The sequence below is a fragment of the Salvelinus sp. IW2-2015 genome, linkage group LG7, assembly GCF_002910315.2.
Source record: "Salvelinus sp. IW2-2015 linkage group LG7, ASM291031v2, whole genome shotgun sequence".
Lineage (NCBI taxonomy): Eukaryota > Metazoa > Chordata > Actinopteri > Salmoniformes > Salmonidae > Salvelinus > Salvelinus sp. IW2-2015.
Window position 1 is genome coordinate 21110659 of NC_036847.1, and position 24778 is coordinate 21135436.

The 24778-nt window shown below is 45.6% G+C and overlaps 1 protein-coding gene across 7 annotated transcripts in view; it reads left to right on the forward strand.

Moving 5' to 3' along the window:
• LOC111966578 (signal peptide, CUB and EGF-like domain-containing protein 3) overlaps positions 1-24778 on the forward strand; it is a 177615-nt gene that overhangs the window by 38365 nt on the left and 114472 nt on the right. For all 7 annotated transcript variants that reach the window (XM_070444530.1, XM_070444532.1, XM_070444531.1 and 4 more), the window contains exons 2-4: positions 393-515; positions 10994-11119; positions 23079-23213. In XM_070444530.1, coding sequence (XP_070300631.1) covers positions 393-515; positions 10994-11119; positions 23079-23213 — 384 coding nt within the window. The remainder of the gene's footprint in view (positions 1-392; positions 516-10993; positions 11120-23078; positions 23214-24778) is intronic.

Here is a 24778-nt window from a genome sequence, read left to right on the forward strand (position 1 = left end):
TTTACGCATTATAATAATTACTCAACTACTTATTTATTGTTATGAAGCAATCGGTTCTTCAAAAACGCCTGAATTAACTGTTTATTTGTACCATGGTTTCTGAGAACTATTAAACTGTCAAACATACCACAGTGTAGCAGGGTTTATTGAGCTGAGTTGTTTTGTCTTTATCAAGTGTGACTGCTTGTATTCTCGTGGTGGTCTGTCTGTCTGACCAGGTACTTTACAGGGGTTGTGTATCCACAGTGAACATCCTATATGGTGAATACCTTGTCAGATGGATGATTGACCCTCCTCCCCTACTGTACATTAGCCACCTGGGGGTAATAAACATTGTTAGTTGTCATTGTCCTTAGACCTCACTGTTCCCTCCATCTCTCCCTGTCTGTCAGATGTGGATGAGTGTGCAGAGCAAATTGACAACTGCAGCACCGATGCCATCTGCCAGAATACACTCAAGTCATACAAATGCATCTGCAAGTCGGGCTACAAGGGGGATGGCAAGCACTGTGAAGGTAAGGTGTCAGAGACGCACACACACACACACACACACACACACACACACACACACACACCTGTCTCTTATACACATCTAGATGTGTATAAGAGACAGCACACACACACACACACACACACACACACACACACACACACACACACACACACACATAATGCTTTACATTTCTCATAGGCTTTAAATCTCAGACCTGAGAGAGAGGATCGAGATGCTACGTGGAAAGGAGAGAGAGAAAAAGACAGGTGCAGCCGACTGCTCCTTTGTGTCAAATATTAAATGAAGCAGTACATTTCCTACACATTTGAGAGAATATTAAGATAGCGGATGAAACAGCAGCCAGAGGCCTCTGCCTGCCAAACGGTCCGAGATATTTCCACAGCCCAGGGCTTCTTGTGACTCTAGTCTGTCAGACACAACCCCTGTTTTTTTAGCAGGGAGCGTTCAAAGCCTCTGGACCGTTATTTCCCTCCATTTCTATTAGTATTACTGCAGAACCATTACTGCAGAACCATTACTACAGAACCAAATCACAATGTCATTTTTTCCCCATTGCTATTATAATTCTTTAATTTATTTGACTGTGTTTGTCATTGCTCTTTTCCTTCAGGGGTTTGCTTTTGAATTTAACGTAAAAAGGAAAATAAAAAACTGCCCATTTGAAAGGCTAATCTAAGGTGAGGACAGAGTAGAGAGCTGATTTCTGACAGTCTGTGCCTCTCTCTCTTCAATAGCAGCACATCTGTATAGACTCCCTCAGGCCCATTAAAACCATCAGTATCAGTGTAGTTGGCCATGAGCTGCCTTCCTCTCTTGTATTGACTGGGGTTAATAATTCTATGAATAATCATGGAAGGTAGAAGGCAGTGCAGTAAAGTACAAGGCTGTTGGTCCTGCCCTGGTTTCTACACACTGAGTTGTTATTGACTTTACCTGGTTTATACTAAGGACAGGAGGAGTATGGCCTGAAATAAAATGTATGATCGTGATTTGGTTTTATTTTTTCATTTGAATTGAATCTCTTCGCCAATCATTAGTTTTCATTTCTGTATTGATGACTGTGATTATTGGTCTACTGTTAACGAATGCATTGACTCGTCATTTTATTTCTCCTTCATTTTTATTACCTAATTCAAAGTACACTTTAATCAAAGAAAAACCTGATGGTTTCCGTAAAAGGGTAAAAAAAAAAGTACAAATTTAACCAGTGTAGGTTTCAACTGCATTCAAAAGCTGCGCAAGTGGGGCAGTAGATGCGATACTGTAGTGGTGTTGATATGGTGTTCCTGAAACAAACACCTTAAACCCTGGCAAAGCATGGGCCAATGGGTTGAATATGCTGAACTAGAATTACAGCCTTTGCTATCATAACATTTGCCGTGTAGGCCTCGTGCTTGTGGGTGAAGAAGTGTGGAAATTGAGATATTAGGATAGCTGTTTAAATATACTGTCCCTGTGTTGCTTTTCAGTTCATTCTGAAACTGTACACACTAGAGGATTACTGGTAGTATACACTACATGCCAAGCGATTAGGCCTGACAGTCGGTGTTCCAATTCATCCCAAAGGTGTTCGATGGGGTTGAGGTCAAGGCTCTGTGCAGGCCAGTCAAGTTCTTCCACACCGATCTCAACAAATCATTTCTGTGTGGATCTTGTGCACGGGGGCATTGTCATGCTGAAACAGGAAAGGGCCTTCCCCAAACTGTTGCCAGAAAGTTGTAAGCACAGAATCATCTAGAATGTCATTGTATGCTGTAGCGTTAAGATTTCCCTTCACTGGAACTAAGGGGCCCAGCCTGAACCATGAAAAACAGCCCCAGACCATTATTCCTCCTCCACCAAACCTTACAGTTGGCACTATGCATTCAGGCAGGTAGCATTCTCCTGACATACGCCAAACCCAGATTCGTACATCGGATGCCAGATGGTGAAGCGTGATTCATCACTCCAGAGAGCATGTTTCCACTGCGGCGAGCTTTACACCACTCCAGCTGACGCTTGGCATTGCGCATGGTATTCTTAGCCTTGTGTGCAGCTGCTCGGCCATGGAAACCCATTTCCTGAAGCTCCCGAAGAACAGTTCTTGTGCTGACGTTGCTTCAAGACGCAGTTTGGAACTCAGTAGAGTGTTGCAACCGAGGACAGACAATTTTTACATGCTACGCGCTTCAGCACTCGCCGGTCCCGTTCTGTGAGCTTGTGTGGTCTACCACTTCGCAGCTGAGCCGTTGTTGCTCCTAGACCACTCCTAGACCTCTTTCCACTCCACAATAACAGCGCTCTAGCAGGGCAGACATTTGATGAACTGACTTGTTCGAAAGGTGGCATCCTATGATGGTACCATGTTGAAAGTTACTGAGCTCTGTCAGCAACGGGTGTTGCTGAAATAGCCAAATCCACTCATTTGAAGGGGTGTCCACATACTTTTGGCAATGTAGTGTATGTTTTATAAGCTATCGCATGTCTTTGTTATTTACGAGTAATGAGTAAAGAAAGATTGTAGAATTGTTTTATGTATGTAACAATTTGAAAGACTAGAGTAGTTAAAATGCTAGGAGAGGACAGGTTTAAACTCAGAATAGAGCATGTACTGTATGATTAAGCCGCCAACCCTGTCCATGTCCATCCAGTCCAATTAGCTGATGCGTTTGTCTATCATCTACTCTCTATCCCACATCAGGTACTAGATGAGGATTCTTTGTCTTGGAGGCTAAAGGCGATATTTTATCATACGGTAACGGAGTTAACATCTGCAGAGATCTCGTTATGATTGCGGAAACAATTTGATTTTAATGACGGACTCACTCACACACTAAAGAACACAAGGGGAGACAGAGAGCTGGTTTCAAGCGCAGAGCGCAGCAGGTGTTTATTGTAAAGGACCACAGGAGGAGGCAGGTAGCTGGGTCCAGGGGCAGGCAGAAGGTCATGCACAGGGGGTCCAAAAAGGCAACAGTACAGGCAGGGAAAAGGCTAGTAATGTAGTCCGAGAGATAGGCAACAGGCTGATAACAGGAAATCCCAAATAGGCTAAATACAGGCAGGGAATAGGCAAAAGGCATCGTGAGGGCAGGCAAAAAACTACATACCTGGGAGGAGTAAATCACAGGGAAACCAGCATCCCGAAGACATGTGTCCAAAACAAACAATACCGTAAACAGTATGGGGTGCAAAGACTGAACACACAACACACACCACATCACACACACACACACACACACAGCAGCCATCACACACACACACACACACAACACACACACCATCACACACACACACACACACACACAACACACAACACACAACAACACACACACACACACACACAACACAACACACATCAACACAACACACACACACACACTCTGCATGTTTACACATACAGTAACACCAGGGTTGAGCATTCTGTATTCAACATTAGAATACCATTAACAAATGTAAGCATTCACCGACTGTTAAGCACAGGAACAGTATTTTTACCCTGCTACTATAGGTTCTTAGAGTTCTGCTGAGAGAGGAGAGAATTAAAGCAAAACAGGGAGAGGGGAGAATAATACATATTCATGTGCTAGTTCTAGATATGGTACTTGCTGATGGGGCCTGACTCATGGTGTGTGGAGGGAACTTTGGTCCTTAGAGTGGTCTCATGTGACGTGCTGCACTGAGACTCCTGTTGGCAGGCTGGCAGACATGAGGCTGGCAAACACACCTTGGCAGGGCACACCCTCTGTCTCAAGATGCCAGGGAGGTTGTCAGGGAGAGCAGGGAACAGGAAACATGACAGGCTGGTTCAGAACCATTCTATCCACTCAATCTAGTCTAGTCCATCAGCAGCAGCTGCATCATGCCTCAGTGCCTCTTAGCAAAGTCCCCTGTTCAAGTCATCACAGAGACCTCTCTCTTTCTCTTTCTCTCTCTCTTTCTCTTTCTCTCTCTCTTTCTCTTTCTCTCTCTCTTTCTCTCTCTTGATCTCTCTTTCTTTTAACTCCTAGAACATGATTTAGTTTTTATCTCACTGGTATTGCCCGTTGAGTAAATCCACCTGTTTGATAGGAATTTGATGGTGCTGCATTCATGAGTCAAATTGGTCTGTAACAGACTGAAGAGTTGGGTGGATAGAATCATTTTGATCTTAAGAAATGACAGTGTTGTGAACAAGAGGGAGGAAGCCTCCACTCATCGAGGGGATGAGATGCTCTTAGCCCGGGGTAGATGAGAGTGAGTGTCTCCTGTGTGACATCATGGGATGGAGCAGCAGAGCGTTGTGGTGGCAGGCAGCTCTGGGAGTTAGAGGGAGAGTGCACTGGTCCCGGCTCAGCCCATTGCTGTCAAGTCAAATCAAGCACTGAGGCATCTGTACCAGTCAGCTGCAAAGAGGAGCTGAACCACCCAGATTGTTGGCCCTAGACGTGCCAACAATCTCTCTCTCTCTCTCTCTCTCTCTCTCTCTCTCTCTCTCTCTCGCCCCTCTCCTCCTCTCCCTCCCACAGGCTCCCTCTCTGCTCCAAAACCTCAGTCAAACCTGGCCTTCCCTCAGGACAGAACATGATTTGAACCTTCATCATGAAACGTTTATGTTGTTTGTTGCTGTGTGATTGGACCATGGACTGATAGATACTACTCTGATCTGTCATAGACAAGGTTATGTTGACCACTGCTTGAGAATAATACTCTGATTCTGTCATAGACAGGTTCAGGTGTTTGACCATGAATGAGAATAACATTACTTGATCTGATCATAGACAGTTATGTGATCTGACCGATGAATGAGAAATAACTACTCTGATCTGTCATAACAGGTTATGTGTTGATCATGAATGAGAATAACTACTCTGATATCTTGCTCATAGACAGGTTTGTGTTGATCATGAATGAGAATAACTACTCTCTGTCATAGACAGGTGGTTGATCAATGAATGAGAATAACTACTCGGATGGTCGATAGACAGGTAGTATGTGTTGACATTGAATCGAGAATAACTACTCTTGTAAGACAAGGTTATGTGTTGAGTCATGAATGAGAATAACTACTCTGATCTGTCTATAGACAGGTTATGTGATTGACCATGAATGAGATAACTACTCTATCTGTCATAGACAGGGTTATTGTGTTGACAGATGTCTATCTCTGCTTCTCGTAAATCATTTGATCTCTCTGTATTATTGTTGAGTTTACAAAATGCTTAATTGATAGGATAGAAGCTGGATATGGCTTGGTGGGATTAAATCAGTTATATTCTTTCTAGCACGCTAACACTGAAACAGTATTCATAAACATTTATCAGCACTAACCTACAACTTTCTTATCACATCGTATACGCGTGCCTGTGGGCAGTTAAAAGTCAACAACCACTCATGTATGTTTCTCATGCCCTTCAACAGAACTGAAAGTTGCAAGTGTTTCTCCTCTCTCTTTCCTACTCAAACAAGTGTGTACAGTCTGAGGCAGGGTTATTTTTCCAAGTTCATTTAGCATGGCCTATTTATGTGGTGTGTGGATCATTTTGCTATGCTGATGGATGAGCTCTTCCCGTTGGCATGCCAGGTGTGTACTGGAGATCTCGGTTTATGCCTGCTGCCTCTTCGAGCCAAGCTTCCATCAAGTCCCTTATGATATATCTTCCCTCGTCTTATCATCCATGCACTTGTGTTATTGTGGCAGGCTAAAACACCGCATACACAACCACACAGAAACAAAACACAAACCGCACGCCTCACATACCACCAGAGATGACACACCCTTGCAACACGCACCCTTGCAGCATACTCACAACACACACATATTCTGTGATTCAATTGTTTGTTCTGTGTGTGTGTGTTCATGTTAGGATGACTTTTATTGTGTATCATCCTATAAATATATCCTGGCCACGGTTCTACTTCATGTTCTTCACCAGATGACCTGTTGGCCAGCAGGCAGAAAAGCATCCACACATGACCTGCATTTTCCGTTTTCTCTCTCTCCCTCCAGTCTCTAGCAGGTTTCTCATGGGTTTAGATGTATACAAATGAATCCTTGCCTTCTGCATACACATGGTGATACACTGGTTAATATTTTGCGTAGATGTAGTCCCCGCCACAGATGTACAATCAACCAATGGATGAATCAATCATTGATTATTTGATCGTTTGACCCCCATAGAAGACAGTGCAATAACACGTTCAATGAACAGATGTACATTTTTTGCACGCATTCAAACGGACTAACAAATGATAACAGCATGTACATTAGCGATAAACTATTTTGACTGGGTTAAGGCCTGTAATTGTGCTGAAAAGGTTTCTCGTCTCCTGAGCCGCCCACCTACTTATTTCTCACAATTACCCTGGGCCTTGTGGTTGGATGAGAAGTTATGGAGATTGGAAAGAAAACCTTTTATACATTCCCCGCATCAGAATGCATAAGAGATTCATCCTTACCACGGAAACAGGGAGGAAGAACATTGGTGGGGGTTTCATGTTACCCCTCAATTTACCTACAGGTTAAGTCTTTTAGACCCCTTCCGATCAAGATTAGTTTCGATTGTCTGTAACTGGAGTGCTGTGGCAGCTTGCTGCCCAAAGGGAGATCAGACCTAATTGAGGCTCTGGTAGTGGCGTTGAGAGAAAACAGACTGACACCTGGTAGACAGACAGGATTATCACTTAATCAGCTGAGTGATCTGATCCTCCAAAGGTTCACCTAGAGCCAAGTCCCTTACGCTTCTCGAACCAACAAAAAATCTCATGTTTAACAGACGGACGTTGATGATTCACACTGCTTGAGGCTTTGATTCCCTCACTCCTTACTCTCCTGTTGCCCTCTCTCAACACGGCCTAGCCCTCTCCTCTCCTTCCTCCCTCCCTGTTGCCCTCTGCTCACACGGTCCTGCCCTCCTACTCCTCTCCTGTTAGCCCTCTGTACACGAGTCCTGGCCCCTTCCTCATCCTCTTCCTGTTTGCCCTCGGTCACCCGGCCGGGCCCTTCTCCTCTCCTGTGCCCTTGTCACACGGCCCTGGCCCTCCTCTCCCTCTGTTCGCCCTACTGTTCACACGGCCCTGCCCCTCCTCTCCTTCTTCCTGTTGCCCTTTGTCACACGGCCCTGGCCGCCTCCTCTCCTCTCCTGTTGCCCTTCTGTCACACGGCCCTGGCCCCTCCTCTCCTCTCCTGTTGCCCTCTGTACACGGCCCTGCCATCATCCTCTCCTCGCTTGCCTCTGTCACACGGCCCTGGCCCTCCTCTCTGATTGCCCATCTGTCACGACGGCCCCTGCCCCTTCCATCTCCTCTCCTGGTTGCCCTCTGGTCACACGGTACCTGGCCCCTCCTCTCCTCTCCTGTTGCCCTCTGTCACACGTCCTGGCCCTCCTCTCTCGCCTGTGCCTTGGTCACACGGCCCTGGCCCCTCCTCTCCTCTCCTGTTGCCCTCTGTCATCACGGCCCTGGCCCCTCCTCTCCTCTCCTGTTGCCCTCTGATCAACGCCCTGCCCCTCCTCTCCTCATCCTGTTGCCTTGTCACACGCCCTGGCCCCTCCTCTCCTCTCCTGTTGCCCCTCGTGTCACCACGGCCCTGGCCCCGTCGCTCTCCTGCTCCTGTATGCCCATCGGCACACGGCCCTGCCTCTCCTCTCCTGTTGCCCTCTGGTCACACAGGCCCCTGCCCCTCCTCTCCTGTATCCCTCTGTCAGGACGCCCTAGGCCCCTCCTCTCCTCTCCTGTTGCCCTCGTGTCACACGGTCCTGCCCCTCCTCTCCTCTCCTGTTGCCCTCTGTCACACGGTCCTGGCCTCCTCTCCTCTCCTGTGACCGCTCTGGTCACACGCCCTGGCCCCTCTCTCCTGTGCCCCTTGATCAGGCGGCCCTGGCCCCTCCTCTCCTGTTGCCCTTCTCGCACACGGTTCTGTCTTAGCCAGGCAGGGTTGCTGTTCTGCTTCAGGCCAGGGGCCAGGTCTGGGCTAGGCAGGAGTCGGCCAACGAGGCGTTGCTTCTGGCCCCCACCCAACCGGCCAGCACCACATGGACCTCCTTGGTAACTTGGCTGAGCAGTGTTAAATTGATCGTTGGGCGCAGTGGCAGGCGGCAGAGCCCTACACACCTCACAAACATTAGCGAATTTCAGAATTCAAGGTGGAAGCAATAGTGATTCACAGCACAGTGAATCGTGCATAGTGGAGTAAGATGTCCTCTGGGGTCGCTGTATTAATCTTACCTTCATGGATCCTCTCTGTAGTCACTGATGTCTCGAATTATCTCTCACGCGAGGCACACTGTAGATGAAGAAGTGAAGCGGAAACAAATGTTATTACTATTCTTTATGAGCGAAATACTTTTTTTAAAGGGCCTTTAGACATTACCACCACAAAGTTCCATAATGCATGTTGGGAGCAGAAGGACTTTTGATGCTCTTTAAAATTATTTATTTATTGGAATTCAAGTCAAACAACACACATCCACATAAAATCCGAAAATCAAATGCCATATGTCCATTGTTCCGCCACGAAGATACAAATAGTCCCCACGACCTGATGAGCTAGTTGTTTTCTTTAATATTGGTTCTCTAGACCCCACATCCTTCTTATCACGTTGGTACGGATCCATTGGAATATGGCTCAAGTAGGGATATTGTGGTTGCCAAAAAACTGTATCATTAAAGTCTTACGAAGAACCCCTGATGGATTTATAGCTACCAAACCACAAATCACATCTTACTAACCTTTGGCCTCAGGCAGAAAACCCGTTTCTGTCATTGTGTTCTCTGGAAGAAGAAGCACGCATGGGCCGCCCTTGTTCCTAAACTTCCACCACTCCCTCTCCATAGTCTCTCTCTCTCTCCTAAATTCAATTCAAATGACTTTATTGGCATGGGAAACATATGTTTACATTCCAAGCAATTGGAAATGGATAACACCAACATGTGAAAATAAACAATAAAAAGTAGAAACAGCAAATATTACACTCACACAAGTTCCAAAAGAATATAGACATATTCCAAATGTTAATATAATGTCTATATACAGTGTTTTTTTGTTTTTTGCTTTGCTTTTATGTATAAAAAACAAAAATGATCCCATTTTCTCCCCCTTTTTGTGTATCCAACGCTAGAATTACTTATCTTGTCTCATCGCTACAAACTTCCCGTTACGGGCTCGGCGAGAGGACGAAGGGCGAAAAGCCATGCGTTCCTCCGAAGCAACAACCCACAAGCGCACTGGCTTCTTAACCACAGCGCGCTCCACCCGGAAGCCAGCGCGCACCCAATGTGTCGGAGAAACACCTGACCTGTGCCCCCTTGGTTAGCGCGCACTTGCGCCGCGCCCCACAAGGAGTACGCTGGACGCGCGATTGAGACAAAGGATATCCCTACCGGCCAAACCCTCCCTAACCCGGACGGAAGCTAGCCATTTGCTTCGGGCGCCTCACGGACTCCCGGTCGCGGCCAGCTGCGACCAGACCCTGGGCGCGAAGCCCAGAGACTCTGGATGGCGCAGTTAGCACTGCGCATGGCAGTGCCCTAGACCCACTTGCGCCACCCGGGGCCCCTATTACAGTTGTTTTTAACGATGTGCAAATAAGTTTTTTAAAAAAAGTCAAATAAAATCAACCTTTATATGGGTTGTTACTTACAATGTGTTGTTCTCTCACTTGGTTGCCACTTTTCTTGGCGTCAACAAGCCTGGCTATTCACACTGTGGTATTCACCAATAGACTATGGGAAGTGGTATCAAAATTGTTTTTTTTTTTCAAATTCCATTCTGGAATCTTGTTAATCTTAGGGGAAAATATGTGTCTCAATATGGTCATACACTTTAGGCAGGCAGGTCTTAGGAATGTGCAGCTCAGTTTCCACGCTCATTTTGTGGGAAGTTGCACATAGAGTAGCCGTGTCTTACTCTTGAGGGCCAGCTGCTGCCTATCAGCGAACCGTTTTTAATTCATGATCTCTGTAATTGCAAACAAAGGTTTCTGTACCAAATATTAAGTTCTGCTTTTCTGATGTATCAAATACTTATGTCATGCAATAAAATGCAAATTAATTACTTAAAAATCATTTAATGTGATTTTCTGGATTTTTGTTTTAGATTCTCTCACAGTTGAAGTGTACCTATGATAAAAATTACAGACCTCTACATGCTTTGTAAGTAGGAAACACTGCCGATTTTGCAGGTTATCAAATACTTGTTCTCCCCACTGTATATCACATCAGGTCTTGTTTCATACCCATTTACTCCCATCACACCCACTCACTGATTCAGTCTATTCTCATGTGCATCTTTTTTGTCTTCTGCTCTTGGATTTGTTGTGCTTATGCAGATTTCATGAGGGATACATGCAACATTTCTGTCATACCAATCTCTGTTTTATTTGACCAACAACACCCTCTCAGGCTATATGCTGAGTGAAACCAAGGGTGGTGGGGTGCAGGTCAATCATTAACATCCCATAGTCCTGACCCATACCCTTTACCCATTTCATAACCCGTCCCTCTGTCTCTTCCTCCCTGCAGATTTAGACGAGTGTGCGAGTGAGTACAACGGTGGCTGTGTCCATGACTGCATCAACATCCCGGGGAACTACAGGTGCACATGCTATGACGGCTTCCGGCTGGCACACGACGGACACAACTGCCTTGGTGAGTGTGTGTGAGTGCGTCCTGGTGTGTGTGTTTGCTGATGAACAGATGTATGACCTTGTGTCCTTACAGTCATTTTGCTGGATAGCTCAAGGAGAGAACTATACTGAACAAAAATATAAACGGACCATGTAAATATTGGTCCAATGTATCATGAGCTGAAATAAAAGATCCCAGAAATGTTCCATACGCACAAAAAGCTTATTTCTCTCAGATTTTGTGCACAAATTTGTTTACATCCCTGTTAGTGAGCATTTCTCTTTTGCCAAGATAATCCATCCACCTGACAGGTGTGGCATATCAAGAAGCTGATTAAACAGCATCATCATTACCCAGGTGCATCTTGTGCTGAGGACAATAAAAGGCCACTCTAAAATGTACAGTTTTGTCACACCACAATGCTACAGATGTCTCAAGTTTTGAGGGAGCATGCAATTGGCATGCTGACTGCAGGAATTTCCACCAGAGCTGTTGCCAGAATATTGAATGTTCATTTCTCTACCATAAGCCACCTCCAACCTCGTTTTAGAGAATTTGGCATTATGTCCAACCGGCCTCACAACCTACAGACCACGTGTAACCACGCCAGCCCAGGACTTCCACATCTGGCTTCTACATCTGTGGGATCGTCTAAGGAATGGGGCCCAACCCTGGCTGCGCCCCTGCCCAGTCATGTGAAATCCATAGATTAGGGCCTAATTTATTTATTTCAAATGACTGTTTTCCTTCTCTGAACTGTAACTCAGTAAAATCTTTGAAACTGTTGCATATCGCGTTTATATTTTCGCACACATAAGGTCCCTGAGTAGGAAATGCCTGGTTTCCTTTCAACGGCACATGTGCAAGTCTTAAATATTGAACTTGACATAATTCATGTTGTTTCATGAATATATCTTCCAGACTGGATGTCTATCATACCTCAAAAAAGGGCTTTGGGGCTGGGATGATTTATTTGTCAGGGCTAATGTGTGACTTTTAGACTACTACCACAGATAGAACAATGAGACAGATATTTCACCGGATGCATAAATGTGAAGCATCCGGTTAACGTTTCCAGTCACTACCCAATATGGTGATGAGAGGAAGCCATGTGGCCGGCGGTGGGAGAAGAAGGAGCGAGATGGATTTTGGTCAGCATTCTGCAAAATTTCTCATCAATAAAACATTTGATCTCCATAGAGTTTTCTGTTTCCAAACTAGACTCTGTAACAAACAGAGTGGGTTGCATTTAGTAGACTTTGCCCATTTCCAACGTTTGATTAGGAGAGCAAGGGCCAATTTAGTTGTTGCACACGCGCACTTCACAGGGTAGGCATTCCCTAATGGAAATATGCAAATATGCTAGGACAAGCCAATAGGATCTCACTAGCTCATGTTTGACTCTGCCCACTTTCTTGCTCGTTCTGCCCACTATGATTAATTTGCTCCCATTAAAAAGACAGGTTCGGGTCTATCTTGGGTTAGTTATAAAAAATCTTTGCTACTACTGTAGTTCACTTCTGGAAGACGTTTCCTGGTCCCACATAGCAGGTAGACTATCCTCTCACGACTTATTTTTTCCACATGCGAATAAAGCCTCCTGTTTTTTCAACAGGTCAGGGTAGTACTACAACAGTGTGCCATTCATATCAGCCCCATGGAGCACACCTTTAACTTAAAAGGTTACAAAATTAAGGGAAAGTCATTCTTCTCAGGTGCTAAACATAGCCACCCTCCCTTTCCCTCTCCCCCTCTATACTTCTCTCCCTCTCTCCACAGTCTCCCACTCCCTTTACCCTCCCTCCCTCCCTCTACCATCTCCCCTCTCCCTCCTCTCCCTCTCCCACAGGCTCCCTCTCCCTGCTCCAAAACCTCAAGTCAAACCTGGCTTCTCCTCAGACAGAAACATGATTTGAACCTCATCATGAAACGTTTATGTTGTTTGTTGCTGTGTGTTGACCATGGATGATAATAACTACTCTGATCTGTCATAGACAGGTTATGTGTTGACCATGATTGAGAATAACTACTCTGATCTGTCATAGACAGGTTATGTGTTGACCATGAATGAGAATAACTACTCTGATCTGTCATAGACAGGTTATGTGTTGACCAGGAGTATGAGGAATAACTACTCTTGATCTGTGCCTAGACAGGTTATGTGTTGATCATGAATGAGAATAACTACTCTGATCTTGTCATAGACAGGTTTGTGAATGGTCGTCATCGAACTAATGACAGACTCGAGAACTCTACTCTCTGTCATAGACAGGTTATGTGTTGATCATGAATGAGAATAACTACTCTGATCTGTCATAGACAGGTTATGTGTTGACCATCCAACTGACGCCATACACTCACTCTCTTGTCTCATAGACAAGGCTTACTCGTGTTGATCATGAATGAGGAATAAACTAACTGCTGATCTGTCCATAGACAGGTTATGTGGTTGACATGAACTGAGCAATAACCTACTCTGGATGCTGTCCATAGACCACGTTATGTGTTGACAGATGTCTCTCTCTCTTCTCTGTAAATCATTGTCTCTCTGTATTATTGTCAGTTTACAAAATGCTTAATTGATGTAGGATAGAGTGATTATGGGTTGGTGGTGAATTAAATCAGTATATTCTTTCTAGCACGCTAACATGAACAGTAGATAAACTATTTATCAGCACTTAACCTACAACTTTACTTATCAACATCGTATACCTGCTGTGGGCATTAAAAGTCAACAACCACTCATGTATGTTTCTCATGCCCTTAAAGAACTGAAAGTAGCAAAGTGTTTCTCTCTCTCTCTTTCCTAACTCAAAACAAGTGTACAGTCTGAGGCAGGGTTATTTTCCAAGTCATTTAGCATGGCCTATTTATTTGTGTGTGGATCATTTGCTATGCTGTGGATGAGCTCTTCCCTTGCATGCAGGTGTGTAACTGGAGTATCTGCGGTTGTATGCCTGCTGCCTCTTCAGGCCAAGCTTCCATCAATCCCTTTGATATATTTCCCTCTGTCTTATCATCCATGCACTTGTTTTATGTGCAGGCAAACACACGCATACACACACACACAGACAAACACAAACACGCACGCACTCACGTACACAGAGATGTACACACCCTTGCATACACGCACCCTTGCACATACTCACACACACACATAGTTCTGTATTCAATTGTTTGTTTGTGTGTGTGTGTTCATGTGAGGATGACTTGTTATGTGTGTATCATCCTATAAATATTCCTGCCACGGTTCTACTTCAGTGTTCTTCACAGATGACCTGTTGGCCAGCAGGCAGAGAAATCATCCAACTGACCCTGCTTTTCCTGTTTTCTCTCTCTCCCTCCCAGGTCTCTGCAGGTTTTCATGGGTTTAGATGTATAAAATGAATCCTTGTCCTTCTGCATTACACATGGTGTCACTGGTAATATGCCGTAGTTAGTCCCCCCACAGATGTAAATAACAAGTGGATGAATCATCATTGAATCATTTGAATCGTTTGACCTCCCATAGAGACAGTGCAATAACACGTTCAATGAAACAGATGTAACTTTTTTTGCACGCATTCAACGACTAACAAATGTAAAGCATGTAATTAGCGATAAACTATTTTGAGTGGGTAAGGCATGTAATGGTGCTGAAAAGGTTTCTCGTCTCTGAGCGCCACCTATTATTTCTCAGCAATTACCCTGGCCTTGTGGGTTGGATGAGAGTTTGGAAGATTTGGAAAGAAAACCTTATACATCCCCGCTCCAGAATGCTAAGAGATTCATCCTTACCACAGAAACAGGGGAGGAAGAAGCATTGGTGGGGGTTTCATGTTACCCCTCAATTTCCTACAGGTTTAAGTGCTTTTAGACCCCTTCGATAAGATTAGTTCGATTGGTCTGTAACTGGAGTGGCTGTGCAGCTGGTGCCCAAAGGAGATCAGACCTAATTGAGGCTCTGGCTAGTGGGTTGGAGAACAGACTGACACCTGGATAAGACAGGACAGATGTATCACTTTAATCAGTGAGTGATCTGATCCTCCAAAGTTCACATAGAGCCAAGTCCCTTTCGCTCTTACCAACAGAAAAATCTATTGTTTAACAGCTGACGTTGATGATTCACATGCTTGGGATGGCTTTGATTCCCTCACTCCTCTACTCTCCTGTTGCCCTCTCTCACACAGGCCTAGCCCTCTCCTCTCCTCTCCTCTCCTCTCCTGTTGCCCTCTGTCACACGGTCCTGGCCCCTCCTCTCCTCTCCTGTTGCCCTCTGTCACACGGTCCTGGCCCCTCCTCTCCTCTCCTGTTGCCCTCTGGTCACACGGCCCTGGCCCCTCCTCTCCTGTTGCCCTCTGTCAGGCGGCCCTGGCCCCTCCTCTCCTGTTGCCCTCTCTCACACGGTCCTGGTCTTAGCCAGCAGGGGTTGCTGTGTCTGCTAGTCAGGCCAGGGGCCAGGTTGGGCTAGGCAGGAGTCGCCAACGAGGCGTTCTTCTGGCCCCCACCAACCGGCCAGCACCACATGACTCCTGGTAATTGGCTCGAGCAGTGTTAATGATGTTGGGCGGCAGTGGCAGGCGGCAGAGCCCTACACACCTCACAAAGACATTAGGAAGTCAGGAATTCAGGTGGAAGCAATGTGATGTCACAGCACAGTGAATCTGTGCATGTGGAGTAAGATGTCTCTGTGGGTCGCTGTATAATTTACCTCATGGTCCTCTCTGTAGTCACTGATGTCTCGAGATCTCTACGACGAGGCACACTGTAGTGAAGAAGTGAAGCGGAAACAATGTTATTATATTCTTTATGAGCGAAATCACTTTTTTTAAAGGCCTTTACTGAATTACCACCACAAGTTCATAATGATGTTGGGAGAGAAGGACTTTTGATGCTCTTAAAAATTATTTTTTATTTGAATTCAAGTCAAAACACACATCCACATAACAATCAAAATCAAATGCATGATGTCCATTGTTCCCCACGAAGATACAAATGTCCCCACACTGATGAGCTATGTGTTTTCTTTAATATGGTTCTCTAGAACCCCACATCCTTCTTATCATTGGTACGGTCCATTGGAATTGCTCAAGTAGGGATATGTGGTGCCAAAAACTGTATCATTAACATCTGTACAAGAACACCCTGATGGATTTATAGCTACCAAACCACAAATCACATCTTTACTAACCTTTGGCCTCGGCAGAAAACCCTGTCTGTCTGTGTTCTCTGGAAGGAAGAAGCACTGCATGGCCGCCCCTGTTCCTAACCTTCCACCACTCCCTCTCCATATCTCTCTCTCTCTCTAAATTCAATTCAAATGACTTTATTGGCATGGGAAACATATGTTTACATTGCCAAAGCAATTGAAATGGATAAACAAATGTGAAATAAACAATAAAAAGTGAACAGCAAATATTACACTCACACAAGTTCCAAAAGAATATAGACATTTCAAATGTTATATAATGTCTATATACAGTGTTTTTTTTGTTTTTTGTTTGTTTTATGTTTAAAAAAAAAAAATTATCCCATTTTCTCCCCCCTTTTTGTGGTATCCAAGCGCTAGTAATTACTATCTTGTCTCATCGCTACAACTCCCGTACGGGCTCGGGAGAGACGAAGGGCGAAAGCCATGCGTCCTCCGAAGCACAACCCAACCAAGCCGCACTGCTTCTTAACACAGCGCGCCTCCAACCCGGAAGCCAGCCGCACCAATGTGTCGGAGGAAACACCGTGTACCTGGCCCCCTTGGTTAGCGCGCACTGCGCCCGGCCCGCCACAGGAGTCGCTGGAGCGCGATGAGACAAGGATATCCCTACCGGCCAAACCCTCCCTAACCCGGACGACGCTAGCCCATTTGCGCGTCGCCTCACGGACGTCCCGGTCGCGGCCGGCTGCGACAGACCCTGGGCGCGAACCCAGAGACTCTGGTGGCGCAGTTAGCACTGCGATGCAGTGCCCTAGACCACTGCGCCACCCGGGAGGCCCCTATATACAGTGTTTTAACGATGTGCAAATAAAGTTTTTAAAAAAGTCAAATAAATCAACCTTTATATGGGTTGTACTTACAATGGTGTTTGTTCTTCACTGGTTGCCATTTTCTTGGGTCAACAGCTGTTATTGCACACTGTGGTATTTCACCCAATAGATATGGGAGTTTATCAAAATTGTTTTTTTTTTCAAATTCATTGTGGATCTGTGTAATCTTAGGGAAATATGTGTCTCTAATATGGTCATACATTTGGCAGGAGGTTAGGAAGTGCAGCTCAGTTTCCACCTCATTTTGTGGGAAGTGTGCACATAGAGTAGCCTGTCTTCTCTTGAGGGCCAGGTCTGCCTATGGCGACCTTTTTTAATCTCTCTCTCTCTCTCTCTCTCTCTCTCTCTCTCTCTCTCTCTCTCTCTTTGTTTTTTCTCTCTCTCTCTCTCTCTCTCTCTCTCTCTCTCTCTCTCTCTCTCTCTCTCTCTCTCTCTCTCTCTCTCTCTCTCTCTCTCTCATTGTCCTGTCAGTTGTAGGAGCGGTACCTAGGGTCTCAGACTCACATAACTTGTGTTTAGTTAAGAGAGAACAATATCAATACTATTGCTTATAACACCTTTACTTATGTTAAAGTAACAATATGATTATCCTCAGTCATCTGCTGTCAATGAAAAGCATGAACTACTGTATAGTCAAATTCTATTTCAACCTCAAACCAAAGTTGTCTGCATGAAATGTCCTTATTCTCCTATGTGATAATCCCATTCCCATGGCAACAGCCCTCTGACTAAGTGTTTTCTCCCCAATCTATTGTGACAGCTTTGAGTGATCGCTTGGTTGAGCCTGTACCTCTAATCCCCAGGGATCTTGTTCTAAGGCTGGCTAATCAAACTGCCAGGATTCAGCCTGATGTATTATTGACCAGGGGGCTGATGGGAAAGTCCAGTCATCAGAAAGCCTCATGTTGATTCACTCCATCCTCACTCTTTGAAGCACGCATCCTTTGATGCATCACTTTTAAGTGCTTTTGTTACACTTTAAATGGTAGTGTGACCCCTCACATGACTAGATTTTGACAGATAGTGTTTTATTCTCTTCTGGACATGAGTAGATTACTTTACCCTCACTGTTCCCCTATGGTCATCATGCGGGTCAGTCTGTTGGCTATCTGAGAGGGAGCCCAGATAATGATGCCTTGGTTAACCCTTCTACTCTCCTAGCATGGCCAAGAGGAAAGGCTATCACTCCTCTGGTTTGATCCAGGGGAAATCACAAAGTCTAGGCTCTTAGTAATAAACCTCCCCTCCACCATCTCTCCATTGCAGATGCAGATACCCAGAGCTATCTAGTCAGATACCCTCCCAGTGCAATCAATTTGCTGTTGTTTTTACACACACAGATCAGGTTTGGGCATGGAGGCTTTCCACAGTCCAGGAAGAGGAGATGGAGGGTGGAGTGATGAGTTGCAAGGGAGGAGGAGGATTTGGGTTTGGTGTATTAGCTGGTTCCTGAAGAGGATATCAACACTCTCTTTCCCTCAGGATTGTTCGGCCCCATTCACCATGACATGAACAATTCCAGCTGAGCCGACTGGCAGGGGAAACTCAAGCCTGGGATTGGGCTTTAGGGATGTAAGCATCCAGCAGACAGCCAGCCGTCAGGGCCTCTTGTCTTCTTGGCACCAGCCTGTTCACCCCAAACACACATCCTGGGGTTTGTTTTTAAAATACTTCCAGACTTCTTTTGGAGGAACTGAGGAATACCATTTGGTATGACCAAAGCTCATTTTTCATTTATGGGATAACTGAGTGAGACAGTGGGAGTTCAGGCACACTGTGTATATTTACCAAAAATCGTTACCTGAGCGACGAGCGCATCGTTGGAGGCTGGGTTTCAATCAAAGCAGCATTAGCTTTGTTTATATCGTGTTAGTATGACAACAAGCTGTTCCACTGAATTCAAATCTAAATACAGCCTAAGCAAAGCCTTGTTTGTTTTTGTGTGTTGTGGTCACGCTAGTCAGGGTTTAAATCATTCTGAGTAAAAGTGACCTGAACGTACAACACTATACATTGGCTTAACCTAAGGAAGTGCATTGACTAAGCAACACAAAGTATCTCTAGTCTAGTAGCACTCCCACTGCTCTGAGTTCAGTTTCTCACCTACCCAGCTAACCGACAGAGAGCATGCGTGGCCTCAGGCAACACATCAACTTATGCATCCTCCTGCTGACATGTGCCTGATTAGTGCTGTGTGTTTGTTTACACGTGGCCAGTGTCTGTGTGCACTGAGTGCTCCTCTCAGAGCGTCTCGGCTCGGTTCAAACCTGGAGCCGTGGTCACCATTCAGTGAAGAGGGTGAAAAGAGTAATGTCATTGAACTCCAGCAGCAATGGAGAGGAAAGAGGAAATAATCTAATCCTGTTTAAAAGAGAAAGGATCTTGTTTTAATTTGGGACTATGCTCCTTCCTCCCTCCCTCCCTCCCTCCCTCCCTCCCTCCCTCCCATCTACCGATGCTCAGCGAAGCCAAAGGGATGTTTATCCTCATAATGTCTCCTTCACCTACCAGAGCAGCTCAGGCAGCATGCCTTCAGCCTGGCCCTTACTGCTGCCTTATTAGGTAGCGTGTGTTTCTAAAACCCCTGTAAATGAAAAGCACAAACAGGGTGAATGGCCGGCCTCGGTCTCACCTCCTCATTTCTCTGGGATGTCTGCTCTGGTCTGGACCACAAAGACTTCTGTCTGTCTGCCTGCCTGCCTGCCTGCCTTCCTGCCTGCCTTCCTGTCTGTCTGTGTCTGTCTGCTGGTTGGGCCTGTTGAAACACAAATCTTGGTCAGCACTGAGGAGGAGATACACATAGTTTTCTATTTTTCTCCTCAAAACTCCGGTGCTGGGTCAGCAATAAATGCCCAGAGAGTCACTGAACCCTTTTAGGAAAAAAGACGAACGCTTCTCCAAAATACGGCTTGAGGAGTTTTTGTAACTCAATCACCATGTTTACACGGCTCCGAAGCTCAGCACAAGGCCAAATGTTATATATACAGTCAAGGCTATCTGAGAAACCAGCGGACATGGCCTCCGCAAACACAACCAATCTCTTAATCTTCCCGTTTTCCCCTCTCCTCCACGCAGCAAATCGAGGGATAGAATGGAGAGATGTCTCATTTTGCTGAACTGAGGCAGCCCTTTTGACTTCATTAAGACGTTATTCCATCCTCTACAGATATTCTTTTTGTTAACGTTTTAAATCCAAATAAATGAGCACTTCTCCTGGCCATGCCAGAATCCCTTTCCGCTTGGAAATATTTGCTTTGGATGCCAGCCTTGCCCAGCACAAAACACAGGCAATTATTGGAGCTATTTGAACAGGAGAGATCTACTGACAGGCGATGCCTCATTTGGAGGGATGAAGGAATCAGGAAATTAAGCCATCATTAATGCACTGGGGGTTTGGAAAGATATTTCCTTTTTGAGGCTGACTGCGTATGTGGTGTGCATTTTTGCATGTGTCATGAGTGTATTTCTGTGTGTGTTTGTGTGTGTGTATGTGTGCGCGCTCGTGTGCACTCATTCTTGTGTGTGAGCCCACTTGTGTTGGTGTGTATTTGGGCGTATGTTTCATGGGGGTTGGTGTTTGGCTTTACAGTTTATCTGCAAAGGTGCAGCTGCAGGTTCCTTGCAGCTAAGCTGAAAGGTGTTACCGCTGCCACTCTCCCTCTCTCTCACTGTGGAGAAAGACTCTGTCAAGTCAAAGCAGCTGCACTGAGGCTGGGGTGGATTGCAGCTCTGCTGCTCAAATGGAGCACACTTCACTCTGAAACGGCTCCAACTTCTTCAACCTTCACAGGCCTTCTGGTCTGTCCTTATAACACTAACTTTACTTCTCATTTCTTTTCAAGGATGCAGGGACAGACTTTTCACCTGGCTAGCGATAGTGCTCAGGTTTTCTCAGTGGGCCTTAGTGACATGATTACATTGTTTTGAGAGGAGGCAGGCAGCGGTGCTGATGGGCTAGACTTGGCACGTCGTTGGGGTCAGGAGGGTCACACGCCACTAACCCACTTAGCTACCCCAGAGGTTTCTGTCTAGTCAGGTTCCACTCTGACATCACTCAAGGGATCACTCCGGAGTTGGAGGTGTGTGTGTGCGTCTGTGTGTGTCTATGTCTGTGTGAAAGAGAGGAGGACAGAGTGAAGTTTAATTTCTAACTATGCTGAGCTGAGTATCCCCCAGAAAGGAAACTTAATCCAGAGGCCTTCTCAGACTGAACAAATAGACWGAAAATTTGTTTCGCATGACGGTTTATTAAAAAAAGCCTTGTGTATACAGCAGACTGTTGATGCGTCGAGCATGGGGATGGATAGGGTTCCAGCTCTGTCCGTAGGCAGGGACAGAGCACAGGTCTCCAGGGGAGGAGGAGGCCTGGATTCAAGGCACTGTCACGCATAGGGAATGCTGGGATGACTGGTAACATTACTAACGTCTAATCCCGTAGACAGGTCTCTCTTGGGAAAGAGGTCTTCTGACCTCAATGAGACTTCCTGGTTAAATAAAGGTTCAATACAAATATACTGTATATAATATTGTATGACACTGTGCAAGACAATCCTTTTAAAAGGTCTTCAAAGATTCATGGATAGCCCCAAACATTTTTAATTTGATACTGTTAAATCATTTTAGGGCTATGTTTGGATTTTTCCCACCGTAAGGATGGTGGCTTGATGCTATACATTCAAAAGAGCTTACATCTGGTTTCTCTATGTTCCAATACCCCATGTAGTTATTGGTGTGCTCTGACATTTTTAACAAGTTGTTAATGAATAGATGTTGTGCTGTTAACACTGATTGGGTGTAGTCTCAGTTGGCTTCAGACAGAGAGTACCGAACACCTCTAGTCGTATCCTTTTAGAGTAAGGGGCCCAATGAAGTCTCAATGGGATTAAATGCTATGTCAGCACCTACCGTTAGTACCTACTCATTAGTCTACGGTGCTACGCCCAGTGACAAAGCATAGCCTCAGGAGATACCTCTGTACAGACTACTGCTGTGTGCTGCACTTCACTAGGCTTCAAGTGGCTCTCCTCCCTCTCCACTCCTCCCTCCCTTTCATTACCCCCTCCTCCCTCTCCCCTTCTCCTTCCACTCCCTCTCCTCCACTCCGTTTCTTCTCACTCTTTTCCCTCCTCTCCTGGCATTCCTTCAGTGGAGGGGCTGACAGACGCTCGTCATTGACAGTACTCTGTTCCAGGTGGATCATGTTACCACAGTTGCCAGAGGATTGTGCTGCTCAGGCTTAGTGCCGCACAGTTGGAGGCGTTCAAACCGTGAACCCTCCACTCTGTCTGCTGCCACACCAGATAACTATTAACTGAGACATCAACTCTTCAGACAACCCCCTCTGTCTTCTCTTGACTATGTCTCATATCTCCCCCTCATGTTGTGACCTCTGCAGTCTGCCCTGCTGAAAACCACTCCCCTGGTTCTATTGCAGTGATATGACTGTTATTAGGCTCATACTTTTTCAGAAATGTTCATGAACTCTTGTATTCTCCTGTGTCAACCCTTCCATGCCAACAATCTTCCGTTTTGTTATGTTGCTGTCATTTTAAGGGGGATACCTAGTCTTAATGCATTCAACTGAAATGTGACTTTCACATTTAACCCAACCCTTCTGAATCAGAGAGGTGCGGGTGGCTGCCATAATCGACATCCATGTCTTCGGCGCCAGTGGAACAGTGGGTTAACTGCCTTGCTCAGAGGCAGAAGAACATATTTTTACCTTGTCAGCTCGGGGATTCGATTCACCAACCTGTCGGCTACTGGCCCAACGCTCTAACCACTAGGCTACCTGCCGCCCCAATATATTTTCCTTCTGTAAAATCTATCTGACTGGGTGCAAAAAAGTAACTGCAGAAGAAGATCCCTTATTCCCTTCGACACTATTGGTCTCCTCATTCATGGACCTATTTCGGTGCAATGATTGTAATGATTGTTCTCTTTTCCTGTTTCATTACAGATGTGGATGAGTGTTCGGAGGGTAATGGTGGCTGTCAGCAGATCTGTGTCAACATGATGGGCAGCTACGAGTGCCGCTGCAGAGAAGGATTCTTCCTGAGCGACAACCAGCACACCTGCATCCAAAGGCCCAAAGGTTAGCCTTGCATCCTCAACATGCACACACACGCATACACACACACACATACACACACACACACAAGCACACACACAAGCATTCCAGCGAAGGGACTGCTCCAGATTTATGGTGCAGGAGAGGATACCAGTATGAGCTCATTAGTCCTGCTCTCTGACCTGAAGGTACCTAGTAAACTGCTGGTGTCATGACCTCATTATGGTCCCATTCAGGGGAAGTATCATTTACACTTCAGATGGTGCATTTTCATTAAGCCTTATTTAAGCTTTACTACAAGTGAAAGGCTGTAGGCTGCATCTCAAATTGCACCCTATTCCCTATATAGTGTACTTCTTTTGATCAGGGCCCATAGGGCCCATAGGGCTCTGGTCAAAAGTAGTGCACTATATAGGGAATAGGGTGCCATTTCGGACACATCACTACTGTAGCAATACTGCTGGCCTGCAGGTATGTCTTCTGTGACTGATCTGATATGATAGGGAATCAAACCGGGTCTTTGACAGCAGGATCCGCCCTAACAGGTCTGCCCTGCAGCAAAGGTGAACAAAGGTAACAGTATGAGTGCTTAGAAAACACCTGAGCTGTGAGGAAAGCTGTGTGTTGTTATTTTCTGTCCTTTTCAAATGAGACTGATCTTATCTGGCAGTCTGACAGCTTTTTTGAAACATAACTGCCAGTGGTATGAATGGCCTTGGGGTGGCTGAGAGAAAATAAACTATTAAATGTGTAGCCAGGAGCGGGAACAAGACTTGTTTATGGAGAATTCCTGTGGGATTGGGATGGATGTGTCAGAGAATGGAAGGTGGCGAGCCAATCTTATCAGAGTCGTACATAGACATACCTGTAGAGGAACAACAACAATGACTGCTCCCATTAACTTGACTGATAAGTACATTATCATGCTTTTAGTTTGATTATTTCCACTGAATAAGTCTCGAGATGGAGATGTTTTGTATTTTCATCCACCTGAATAAGGAAGCCCCAAGGTCTCTTTCACAAGGGAAACCTTGAATGCTGTTTTACTCTATTGTTCAGTACCACTAAAACAGAAAAAACTAGCCTCTATGATTTGAATACAACAGTCTCTTGAGGTCTCAGGGAAGGTGAAGTCACAGTGAGGCAGATTATCTACACCTGCAGCCGTTGTCTGCTCTCTGTCAGCTCTCTGTCTGCTCCCAGTCTGCTCTCTGTCAGCTCTCTGTCTGCTCCCAGTCTGCTCTCTGTCAGCTCTCTGTCTGCTGTATGTGTGGTGTGTGTGTGTGTGATGTGTGTGTGTGTTGTGTGTGTGTGTGTGTGTGTGTGTGTGTGTGCGTGCCGTGCGTGTGTGTTGAGGATGCAAGGCTAACCTTTGGGCCTTTGGATGCAGTGGTGCTGGTTGTCGCTCAGGAAGAATCCTTCTCTGCAGCGCAACCTCGGTGAGCTGTCTACCTCTTGAATCAGTGAAGATTGAACTATCATATTCTGCGTAAGAAACAAGAACCAAACCATATATCTCCTTCTCGAAACATCTCAAGTCCAGCGATCTGTAATGGAGAACAAAGAGAAGAAAGCACTACTTATAGTCA